Source organism: Ranitomeya imitator, chromosome 2, assembly GCF_032444005.1.
Source record: "Ranitomeya imitator isolate aRanImi1 chromosome 2, aRanImi1.pri, whole genome shotgun sequence".
Classification (NCBI taxonomy): Eukaryota; Metazoa; Chordata; class Amphibia; order Anura; family Dendrobatidae; genus Ranitomeya; species Ranitomeya imitator.
In genome coordinates this window covers 55,477,997-55,490,573 of record NC_091283.1, presented here as the reverse complement: position 1 = coordinate 55,490,573, position 12,577 = coordinate 55,477,997, and the positions used below count along the sequence as shown (strand labels likewise).

The following is a 12,577-nucleotide window of genomic DNA, read 5'->3' as shown; positions in this document are numbered from 1 at the left end:
ATGATACACACCGCAGACTTGTGCTATGCAATATATGTGCTACAAAGTGCCTTCAGGTGTGAAGCAGAGAGGAGTGGTCTCTGTTCATCTTGGTTAGAGAATTAAGAGTGGACCAGATGCACATAATCGAGCCAAAGTAAACAAGGTCATAAATAACACAGGAGTAAAGCTGTGGTTAGTTGAAAGACGTATCATGTGAAAACTAGGAGCATAGGTAAGAGTGTGTGGAAAGTTGGATGATGTACCATGTGAATATTAGGAGCAGAGGTAAGAGTCTGTGTGGAAAGTTGGGAGACGTACCATGTGAATACTAGGAGCAGAGGTAAGTGTGTGGAAAGTTGGATGATGTACCATGTGAATACTAGGAGCAGAGGAAAGAGTCTGTGTGGAAAGTGTCCATCTTCATGGACACCTTTCAGCACCAGTGGGGTCCACTGGTACTTGCCGTAGCACCCCTGAATTTTTTGACCTTGTAGCATCGGTTGCCTTCTGTACTGCTCTCCACCACTTTTTGACTCTTGGTCTTCATCTCAGAGTTAGGGTTGGCTGGTGCTGTCCCACCACCCACACTCGTCTGATCTCCCATTGCCCTCACTGGGGGTGACTAATACACAGGTCTGGATGTACAGGATCATTTGGCTGACAGCCATCTCTCCCATACATCTGACGGAGTGCTTTGCTCAGCAAAGTCCTCCTGTGTTCTCTACGATAGAGAGACTGCAAAACTCCTCCCCTCCCAGGATCCTCTTACCTCCTATGAGGCTCCTATGTCCTCCTCCTCCTCCTCCTCTTGCACACTCCTCTGTCTTCCTCCCCCTCCACACTTCTCAGTCTTCCTCCATGCTCTTCTATCCTCGTTGTCCTTCTCCATGATCTTCTGTCCTTCCCTAGGTACATCTGGCATTATCTCATCTCCAAAAGAAAATAAGGGATCAGTCATTGGAACTCCAACATGCTTCCTCCTCCACTCCTCTTTCCGATTCCACGCTCCTCTGTCCGCCTCCTCTTCCTTCATGCTTTTTTCCTCCTACTCCATCCTCCTCATTCCTCTCTCCTCCTCCACCTTGCTAAGCTGTTCTTCTCCATGCTCCTCTGCACTCTTGTTCTCCTCACACTCCTGTCCACCTGCTCCTCTTCGCTCTTCTGCCCCATCCTCCTCCATGCTCCTCTGTTCTCCTCGCTCTTCTTCCTCTTCTTCCACGCTCTTTTTTCCTCCTCTTCCTCCATGCTCCTTTGTCCTCCTCCTCTTCCTCCATGCTCCTTTGTCCTCCTCCTCTTCCTCCATGCTCCCTTGTCCTCCTCCTCCATGCTCCTTTGTCCTCCTCCTCTTCTTCCATGCTCCTCTGTCCTCCTGCTGCTCCTCACACTCCTGTCCACCTGCTCCTCCACCTCCCTCCTCTATCCTCCTCACACTCTTGTCCACCTGCTCCTCTTCACTCTTCTGCTCTCGTCCTGCACCTCGCTCCTCCACGCTCTTTTGTCCTCCTCCTCCATGCTCTTCTGTCCTCCTCCTCTTACTCCATGCCCTTGTAATAGAGTGCAGGGTTGAGTATGTCACCACGGAACAGACAGACCAACTGTTGGGGGGAATTTATTAACACTAGTAAGATTCTCCTCGCAGGGAGTAAACAGGGGGTTAATAGAGATAAAGCAAACAGTAAACAGCTAAGCGGAATCGCAAACGGTTAACGAATGTTCTGGTAACTTATCAATCCAGGGAGGGCCTGACTTGAGGGTCCTCATTCCAATGTGGATACAGTCACCAGCAGCGCTTGAAGATCCTGAAGTCTCTTCTCTGTCTCCTAAGAACTGGAGACTCCGGGGTTAAGTCTTTTCTTCCAGTGAAGCTGAAAGCAGGAAGTAACTCAGCCACTCTGCTTGATTCTCTGTATATCAGGCTGGCAGTCTCTTTCTGCAGGTGCAATGCTACACACATACACTGAGCAGTTTACTTGTCACACTCAAGGGTTCTGGCTTGTCACTGCGGTCACCGGGGCTGCACGCTCAGGTCACTGTCAGGAGATGCGTCTTTTCGGATTACGGAGGCTGCCAAGTCCACACTCTCACATCCAGCCTTCACTATGGTGGGTATCTCAGCCTCAGTGCCCTAACGGGGAGCACTACCTTTAGGGGAGCACGGCGCTGCAGCCTGCCCTCTCTTTGGCGCGCTGCCGTCTCTCTGCTCACCCGCTCTTTTTCTGACCACACCCCTCTCTCTTCCCAGCAGTCACCTGGTCCCCTCTGTCCAGGGCAGAAAGTCTTCCCCCCAACAACCCAGCTGTCTGACTAAGTGATTCCAGGCAAGGAGCAGGGAAAGCAACCTCCTTACACCCTTCTGTCCTCCTCTTACTCCATGCCCTTCTGTCTGCCTCCTCTTACTCCACAGACTTTGGTCCTCCTTCTCTTCCTCCACGCTCTTTGGTCCTCTTCCATGCTTTTTAGTCCTCCTCCTCCATGCTCTTCTGTCCTCCTCCAGGTACATCTGACAGTGTCTTGTCTCCAAAAGAAAATGAGGGATCAGTCATTGGAAATCCAATATGCCAGATCCTTCCCTCTCCCACGTAATTTGTTAGGGAAGAATCGGGAGACCCACATACACATTAGACCAAAGTCAACAGGACCTGAAAACAGTCTAATGTGTATAGGGACCGAATGATGAACCAGAAATATACCTAGACTTTTCTCTAGGATACATTTAGCTCCCCTTGTCCTGTATCTAAATAGCCTGGCCCAGGCAGAGACACTTGTTGGTTGCGCCTCCATCACCAAGGGCACACGCAGCTCCAACCTCCCCCTGAACAACTTACTCAATAAAGCAGTAAACATACAAAATATATTCTGTGAGACAAAGTACATACATAAAATTATTCTCTTTATTAAACACATGCCGTTCATAGCTTATTCATGGATCGGTTTTGTAGGATTTATATACTGTACATACATTATCTTAATAGCTACAGACACACGTTTCTTTTTTTTTCTTAAAAGCAAACACTCTCTCCGCACTCATCTAAAATACATTCGTTACACATAGGAAATCTAGAAATTAATACATTTAAAACATCGACTTCATTTCTATATTCCACGTCACAAAATATTCTTTTATATTGGGATCTGATAATGTAATGTAGGTTCTCTTTTTTTCTCAGTTTCTTCAGTGTAGTCCCATAACGTTCATCACAGCGCAGATCTTTCTTTATTTTTTTATTTGGCAACATCGATGGCCCCAATTTTTAGGCCTTTAGGAAATTCCCAATACCATCCCAGTAGACTCAGCAGGAATTGGGCTATAACAACCCCATACAGTGGGCCAGGTGTTTTGGGTTGGCCATGGCAGGTCCTGTGCTCACTCCATGTCTCTGAGGACGGGAAAATTTCTGCCAGATGGCTTTGCAATCGGAGTTGGCACGGAAGGCGAATTTTCCCATAAGTTTTTGAGGGTGGCATAAATCTGCATCACTGAAATTAAAGAGGACACAAGCCAACTTTAAGAAAATTTTAAGTGGAATTTATAGGATTTTTAAGCATCTCTTCCAAAGTCAGCACCACACTTATCCACAACTCAACCCCATTAACTTTAACGAGCGGCAATCCTACATACAACCGATGGACATTCAACTAATTGGCTTTTTACCAAACTATACCCCATTAAGTATCTTAATACTAGAGCTGGTGTGTACCTATAGGAGTAGAGCGGTCCTTTATCCATCTGTTCAGGACTCCAAGTTCCAGATTCCCGGGATACCATCTGTGCCAATGACAATGCACTACATGCCAAAAGAGCCGGTTCAATCATGGCTCCATCAGCCTCCATTAGAGTCAGCTCCATAAAGTACATGGCCAGATACTCAACCTGGAGGGGGACAAGTACATTATATTAATACACGGTAACGACACAAAGGAGTTTTCCACATTTGGAGTCAATGTTCTTATTTTTATATGAATTTACGGTAATTGGAGTGGAAATTTTTTTGTAATTGGGTTTCATAAATTTTTTTGCACCATTTGCCTTCTGTAGCCTCTGTGTGTTCAAGGTCAGACTGTGGTGACTGCGGCCCACAGGGGGAATGATCTGTAGGGGCCCACCCTACAGCTATATGCAAATATCTGTAAGCAGTTAACCCTGCTATAGTGGAGTATTGACTGTAAAAGATAAACGGCTCCTGCACATCTATGCACACAGCATAATTGGGGTGTACAAGTAAGGTAGTTTGCAATAAAGTGCTTCTTTGGTTAAAACAATTTATAATAATAGCATATACAAGGGAGAAATACTACTACACTGTGACCAGACGACGTATTGCCACCAGATAGTGACCGAATAATACTACATGCAAGGGAGAAATATCACCACACCATGACCAGACCACATAATTACTGAATAATACTACATACAAAGGGAGAAATACTGCCACACTGTGACCAGACCACATATTACCACCACATAGCGACCGAATAATACTACATTCAAGGGAGAAATACTGCCACTCCATGACCGGACCACATAGTTACCAAATAATGCTACATGCAAGGGAGAAATACCCCCACACTGGTGAGACCACATATTGCCATCACATAGTGACCAAATACTAGAATACTGATCATGAATAAAACCACAATACCAACAATACTTATTACCACCAGTGACATTATCCACAAGCTCTGTTAACAGTACAGAGTATAGGGTTAGTGTGCAGGTAATGCAGTGACATTATACAAAGGAGCTCTGTATATAGTTTATAATGTGCAGGTAATGCAGGAATCACCAGAGATATTAGACACAATAACTCTGTGTATACTGTACAGGTAATACAGTGATCACCGGTGACATTATACACAAGAGCTCTGTATATAGTGTCAGTGTACGGGTAATACAGTGGTCACTGGTGACATTATACACAGGAGCCCTTTATATAGTGTCAGTGTATAGGTAATATACAGTGATCACCAGTGACATTTTACACAGGCACTCTGTATATAGGGTCAGTGTACTGGCACCACATGTGACGGCCCAGTCATGCACCGCGCACGATGGGCGCACTCAAGTCAGCCACCGGACTCATTAGCAACAATACATTTCAACTGAATTTGTGTCCTTTAACGCACTTTCAGTTGAAACTAGCGGCCCTTCTCTACGTACTGCTTGGGGGCCCGCCACGGACCCACAGAGGAAAGCATCGGTATCCGGCTGGGCCAGTCTGACCCTGTGTGTGTTGCACTGTCCATTGCAGGTTGCAAAATCATTTAACTGAGAATCCGTCAGTCTGTCCACAATGACGGTCTGACAGGGTGTTTATAACTTGTGTCTTTTTGGGGGCTCCTCTTAGCTGATTTATGACCACGAGCCACAAAGTCCAGAAAACAAAGCGCTTGGAAAAGCAAAATGGTGCAACATCTCTAAAGAAACCCAATTACTAAAAAAGTTTTTTTTTTTCCCTAAATACATGCTTTTTTAGTAAAAAAAATAAAAATAATGGGTAGTGGTGACCCGACACCGGATTGGGGTGCATTTTGTGAATCTTACATCCTATGCTTGTATTAGCGTGCTTACTTGGTGCTTGGGTTGATGTATATACTTACATTTTCGGGACACTTCCCAGTAACAGAGAGGAGGCGCAGGAAATGCAGGGGTTGTATATAATGTAGCTCAAAGCTCAGGCGGTAGAGAACCTTCTTCTCCATTTTCAGAAGCTCTTTCTTGCTGAAGGCATCTTCCATCATGAAGCAAAGCTCTGCCGGCTGTAGGAGATAGATAAACGGATATCACCAGCCAAAGAAAGAAAGTCAGCTGATGAGCTCACACTTATGGATGTACATGTCGTAGAGGCAAACCATGCTACTGCTTAGCTGCCTTTGAATAAAGGGAAATTAGCTCATGCTTTCCATTCCCCTTTCTTATGATCACCATCATCCTACATGGACCTTGAACAGTCAGCCAAACGCCATCTTACCTCATCCCCTGTATACATTGCCATTTAGCTCAGTAGAGTGCAAATGTGTTCCTAAGTAGGATGTAAGCCATTGCCAGATCCATATCTCTCCCCACATCTAGCCTTGGCAAGGGTTGGGAAGTCCCCATATACATGGTCAGTAGGTTTGGCTGGTATACATCTAATGTGTATTATCAGCTTAACCGACAGTAAAGACCTCCATACACATTGGACTAATGTTGGCCGATCTCACCGAAAGCAATGGTTTCAGCCATTAGTCTAATGTGTGAAGGGACACTTGAAAGAGGATTGTCCGACCGATGATTTTGCTCTCCAGGAGATAAGCCGCCAGACATGTGGCAGTGGAGCAATGGATGTCTCAGAGAACACAGGAGCACTTGGCAGAGTGAGCGCTCTAGCGAATGGGAGAGTCGGTCAAGATAGTTGCCGGACGAACACTCTTTCAGTGGACTGCTTTCTACAGTATATAGGGGGACTTACCATCTCTTTTGTTACAAGAGAATTAAAGAACACATTTTTGGGCAGTCCAGTCCCAAGATAGGCAAGAATGTGTGAGGGATAGTAGAGGACTCATGCTCCTCCATAATAGCCACCAAATGGACCATAATACTGTCATGTGTAATGAGCCATAGTGAGATATTGTACATCACTATATTGTATCTTGAGGATAAAAAAGAGAATGGTGGCCTCCTTCTACATTACCCCACTCCTCCAACACTTGATCTCCAGGAAAAACCTAGAGCAACAACTCTCGTGTAATGCGGTTTCAACCTTAACCGGCCTCACATCGGCCCCCTACCAGGGCCAGACTGGCAATCGGGCATTTCTGGCAAATGCCAGAAGGGCCGGTGGCAGACGTGGGCCGCTCGTCAGCGTCGACTCCCCCCCCAGCGCCGCTGCATTCAACTATACTGGCGTCTATGACGCCGGTACAGTTGAATGCAATGATGGAGGAGAGAGCGTCCGCTGTCGCTCCCTCTCCCATCATTCCCCGCTCTGCCTCTGACACTGCAGTTGCGCAATGATGTCATATCATCGCGCACCTGCTGTGTGTCGGGCGGGTAGACTGCAGCTGCCGAGACTGGAGCCGGGAGCAGCACGGGCATGAGGAGAGGTGAGGAGAGTGATTTTCTTTTTAAACTATATCAACGAGTGATAACTGGATTGTGGGGCTATTGGGGGGAGGGGGGCTGTGCTGCATTACATTCTATGGGGGTGGATTTATTACATTCTATGGGGGCTGTGCTGCATGACATTCTATGGGGGCTGGCTGCATGACATTCTATGGGGGCTGGCTGCATGACATTCTATGGGGGCTGGCTGCATGACATTCTATGGGGGCTGGCTGCATGACATTCTATGGGGGCTGGCTGCATGACATTCTATGGGGGCTGGCTGCATGACATTCTATGGGGGCTGTGCTGCACTGCATGACATTCTATGGGGGCTGTGCTGCACTGCATGACATTCTATGGGGGCTGTGCTGCACTGCATGACATTCTGTGGGGGCTGTGCTGCATGACATTCTATGGGGGCTGTGCTGCATTACATTCTATGGGGGCTGTGCTGCATTACATTCTATGGGGGCTGGCTGCATTACATTCTATGGGGGCTGTGCTGCATTACATTCTATGGGGGCTGGCTGCATTACATTCTATGGGGGCTGTGCTGCATTACATTCTATGGGGGCTGTGCTGCATTACATTCTATGGGGGCTGTGCTGCATTACATTCTATGGGGGCTGTGCTGCATTACATTCTATGGGGGCTGTGCTGCATTACATTCTATGGGGGCTGTGCTGCATTACATTCTATGGGGGCTGTGCTGCATTACATTCTATGGGGGCTGTGCTGCATTACATTCTATGGGGGCTGTGCTGCATTACATTCTATGGGGGCTGTGCTGCATTACATTCTATGGGGGCTGTGCTGCATTACATTCTATGGGGGCTGTGCTGCATTACATTCTATGGGGGCTGTGCTGCATTACATTCTATGGGGGCTGTGCTGCATTACATTCTATGGGGGCTGTGCTGCATTACATTCTATGGGGGCTGTGCTGCATTACATTCTATGGGGGCTGTGCTGCATTACATTCTATGGGGGCTGTGCTGCATTACATTCTATGGGGGCTGTGCTGCATTACATTCTATGGGGGCTGTGCTGCATTACATTCTATGGGGGCTGTGCTGCATTACATTCTATGGGGCTGGGCTGGATTACATTCTATGGGGGGGCTGGATTACATTCTATGGAGGGGCTACATTATATTCTATGGGGGGCTGCATTATGCTCTATGAGGGGGCTATCATATATTATATATGCAGGGGCTGCATTATACTATATGAGGGGGCTGTATTATATTCTCTGGGGGTTACATTATACTCAGGGGGCTACAATATATTCTGTGGGGTGGCTGCATTATACTCTGGGGTGGCATCATTATACTATATGTGGGCTGCATTATACTGTATCGAGGACTATGGGGAATACATTATACTACATGAAGAACTATGGGGTGCATTATACTATGGAAAGTGAATTGTACTACATGGATGACAATGGCGGGGCATTATACTATATGGAGCACTATGAGGAATGTATTATACTATTTGGAGGACTGAGGAGTGTATTATACTATATGGAGGACTGTGGCAGTACATTATACTATATTGAGGACTGAGGAGTGTATTATACTATATGGAGGACTGAGGAGTGTATTTTAATATATGGAGGACTGAGGAGTGTATTATACTATATGGAGGACTATGGGGAGTGTATTATACTATATGGAGGACTGAGGAGTGTATTATACTATATGGAGGACTGAGGAGTGTATTTTAATATATGAAGGACTGAGGAGTGTATTATACTATATGGAGGACTGTGGCAGTACATTATACTATATGGAGGACTGAGGAGTGTATTATACTATATGGAGGACTGATTAGTGTATTATACTATATGGAGGACTGAGGAGTGCATTATACTATATGGAGGACTGAGGTGCACATTATAATATATGGAGGACTATGGGGTGTATTATACTAAACAAGCAAAATGCTGCCTATTCATCGAGTGATTGGATTGTTTATGTGGGAACAGAAATCCTTGTTCTCAGCAGCACATCGCCCGCTGTAAACTGTAGATGTGCTGCTGATAACATGATACTGTATGGGGACAGATTGATCTAATTGTGATTGTTCTGTTTCCATCATTCTTTCTCAGTTGGTGTAAAGAAGCCGTGAAACAAGTGAACGACTTCACTATTGTCGATCACACTCGTTTAGCGTCCTGAGATTAGCGCATGTAAATACAGCAGAAATGCTTCACAGGGAGACCAGGCAAGGATGATAACAGTTGTAGTTAGCACCCGGCGCCTGTGAATAGCGCTAACTCTACGGCTTTTCCCAGCCACCAGAGCAGTTAATTATGGTATGTGTAATGATTTTTAGGGTTGATGTCAGCTGCGTAATGTCAGCTGCTATCAATCCCTGGTGTAAGTAATGGAGAGGTGTCTATCATACACCCCCACTACTAGCCCAGACCTGGCGAGACCCAGCGACTCTGAAGAGCGGTGACAGTAGTAACAATACCGCTCTTTACAGTCGCCGAGCTCAGCGCAAGACCCGGAATATCTGAAGAGCGGTGACGTTACTGATGTAACCGCTCTTCAGAGTCACCGTGTCTCGTGCTGCGCAGCGGAACCAAAAGTGGCTGTAGGCAAAGTTTATGGAGCATCAGAATGAGGTTCCACAGCCTTGGTTGTCTCATCCCTTCATTATCCACGAGATCCAGTTATGTAGGTAAAGTAGCGTCTTTTCTTGGTACTGCAACTAAAAGCCATAAATAGGACTGAGCTGTAATGCTGGATACAGCTGTGACTATATGTTATATAGTCGTGTTACACTCCCCTCGCTTCTTGTAACCTACAAGTGTACAAAGATATTATACAGTCACCATGTGATAAGTGGGCCTGTGTAACTCCAAATGCCAGGGCTGAATATTAGTCCCTGTCCAGCCCTGATATGGGCACACGTAGAACTTGCTTCAATGAGAAAATGTATAAAATGTCATCTGACCTCAGGGATAAGTCTCTCCTCCATCTTGCAGGCAATGTAGAGGCAGCTGGCGGCAAGTAACTGGAGAAGAGGTGTGCGGATTTTGTGAACTCCCATGTAGGAATTCATTAAGAACACGGCCAGATAAAGCGTCTCATCTTGCAGGCACAGATATTCCTATGGATATAAATCCGGGACATTTAAAGGACAGGATAGTGATGGTGTTGGCATAACATAAGGTACATACATGAACTTGGACCACCCAGTCCACCAGCATTGTCCTCATTTCAGTGGTCACAGTCTTGGGGATGTCCACTGCTCGGAGGACGTGCTTGGATTGCTGCTTCTAGAAGCAATAAAAAAGGGAAAGTTAGACGTAGATGATGGATTTTAGCATTTGAACACATTGTATTTTTCCTCACCAGCATACTGGAGAAGATATCCAGGGCGTATTCTTGCTCAGTGTGCATATCGAGCTTCAGCATGATCTGGGAAAGGTCTTCTCTCCAAGAATTGTTCAGAATGAAGCCTGAAGAGCTGACGGCCACCAAGGTCTGACGATCTGTGACTTCTGGATCAGCTGGAGAAGTCAGGAGATCCCTCTGGGTTAGGCCTATCAGACACAAAAATCCAGAATGGCCTGATCTGGAACTGATTATATTATTCTGGCAAACCCATATATTATAGATCACTCTGATCTGGACACGGCTCAACATGTCATAGGACTTCTCACCTTTATCAGATATCGAGTTGACCACTGAAGTCACAACTTTGTCAATGATCGACGACTTTGGACATGGAAAGAGGCTTTTCTTCTATGGAATCAAGATCAGAGTACATATCAGCATCCAGCCTTATGAATTCATCATATATACACAAGTCTTCAAAGCTTATGCCCAGATCTGAAGGTGGCCAAAGCCATAATATCGTAGGTGACCCATCACTGCTTTTTGGACTGAGGGAAAGAAAACATATGGCAGACAAAACAGGCTGCGCATAGTCCAAGATTACAAGTAAAGACACAGGCTAAGCAATGATCCTTCAAAACCTAGCATATACCGCCATATAGGGTCAAATTAAAACCACCGCAATGCAGTGCCCAAGTCTATCAATATTCAGTCCTTGATGAAATTAGTAGTTGGTGTGATCATCCCTGGATATACCCCCTATTGCTCACTCCAGAATATTGGTTCTCCACCCCACAAGCTTGAAGCAATAGCGGTGCTGCCCTTCCAAGATTTCCATATCGATATGGTGCTATCAATGGAGCTTAAAGAGGAGGGAGTTTGGTTATTCCATGTTTGTGGATTTTATCGTCTTTGGAATCTAATAATTACCGAATTTTAGGAGCTGGATCTCAATCCCTTTTTTTTCTCTGGAGGACTTGTTCGTTTACCTGCAACGGAGATCCGTGCACCTGTGATTGTCATCGGTGAGCTGGCTTATTTCTTTTCTCTTGTTGTACTCATCTTTTAAAACCAAGTGGGTGTGGCTCTTAAGTTGATGACCATATAAAGAGTTGTGGTCCACGCCCAATTGGCTTAAAAGATATGATTTGTGTAGAGGGAAGAGGAGGCCATATCTCAGGAACAGAGAGACTTTGGGAGAAAAGAAAAACTACGCCGATTCAGGAGGACGGCGGCATTTACACCAGATAATAACTTACAAATGAATGGTGAGTGACAGATTCTTCTTTAAGACAAAAGAGGGCAACAGTTAGCCCTGACACCATGAAAGAGTGTGACATTTTCATGTTCTCACCTTCTTGTCTTCCTTCTTGCAGTCTTCTCTCTTGGTCTGGGCCTCTCCTGAATTATACAAACCCCACTTTTTGTCTTCTCTCTTGCAGACAATTCTGTTGTTGTCCTTGGTCTTGAACGGTTCTCTTTTTCCTTCCATCTGAAAGCAGCAGAACATGACAGTTATCAGTCCATTGTATGGACTATTCAGGAATACACACTTGCTCGCTGGAGAAGCTCGGGTTCTTTCAGCTTATTCATGACCTATGGATTCCAACGAGGGATGTCCTGCAGGAAAATGTAATCAGAATGGGAGAATCATGACGGTCACCCAATGGCAAATATTAGATAGACAAAACAAACAGATGTTAGAGTTTTTCATGTAATAGACCCAGGAATTTACGGAGAGATTGGAGATCAACAGCATTTTATGTGCATGCAGCGGTTAACAGGTACGCGGATGCAATATTGCAGAGAATGAGGAGTGGTACATATATACGTATATATACACACAGTACAGAGCAAAAGTTTGGACTCACCTCTCGTTTAAAGATTTTTCTGCATTTTCATGACTATGAAAATTGTAAATTCACACTGAAGGCATCAAAACTATGAATTAACACATGTGGAATTATATACCGTACTTAACAAAAAAGTGTGAAACAACTGAAAATATGTCTTATATTCTAGGTTCTTCAAAGTAGCCACCTTTTGCTTTGATGACTGCTTTGCACACTCTTGGCATTGTGGTTTGCACACACAGTCTACTAACATCATTAGTGAGGAATATGTAAAAAAAAAAAAGAAAAAAAAAGGGATATGAAATG

At 45.3% G+C, this 12,577-nt stretch overlaps 1 protein-coding gene across 1 annotated transcript; it reads right to left on the bottom strand.

Moving 5' to 3' along the window:
- Positions 1–2,852: 2,852 nt before the first annotated feature.
- On the bottom strand, positions 2,853–12,011 carry CCNP (cyclin P). The gene is made up of 9 exons (XM_069754478.1): positions 11,976–12,011; positions 11,773–11,910; positions 10,745–10,826; positions 10,434–10,624; positions 10,259–10,357; positions 10,033–10,188; positions 5,581–5,739; positions 3,681–3,853; positions 2,853–3,459 (listed from the first exon to the last, which is right to left on the bottom strand). The coding sequence occupies exons 1-9, from the start codon at positions 12,009–12,011 to the stop codon at positions 3,288–3,290; spliced, it is 1,206 nt and encodes a 401-aa protein (XP_069610579.1). The 3' UTR covers positions 2,853–3,287.
- Positions 12,012–12,577: the final 566 nt, after the last annotated feature.

What these genes read in the sequence shown, in the direction of transcription:
- CCNP (XM_069754478.1), bottom strand. Translation starts at nt 12,011, where the DNA reads ATGAATAAGCTGAAAGAACCCGAGCTTCTCCAGCGA. An exon ending in GCAAGAAGGAAGACAAGAAG is followed by an intron (nt 10,827 to 11,772) that starts GTGAGAACATGA and finishes TTGATTCCATAG; the next exon opens with AAGAAAAGCCTCTTTCCATG. An exon ending in ATATCTTCTCCAGTATGCTG is followed by an intron (nt 10,358 to 10,433) that starts GTGAGGAAAAAT and finishes TATTGCTTCTAG; the next exon opens with AAGCAGCAATCCAAGCACGT.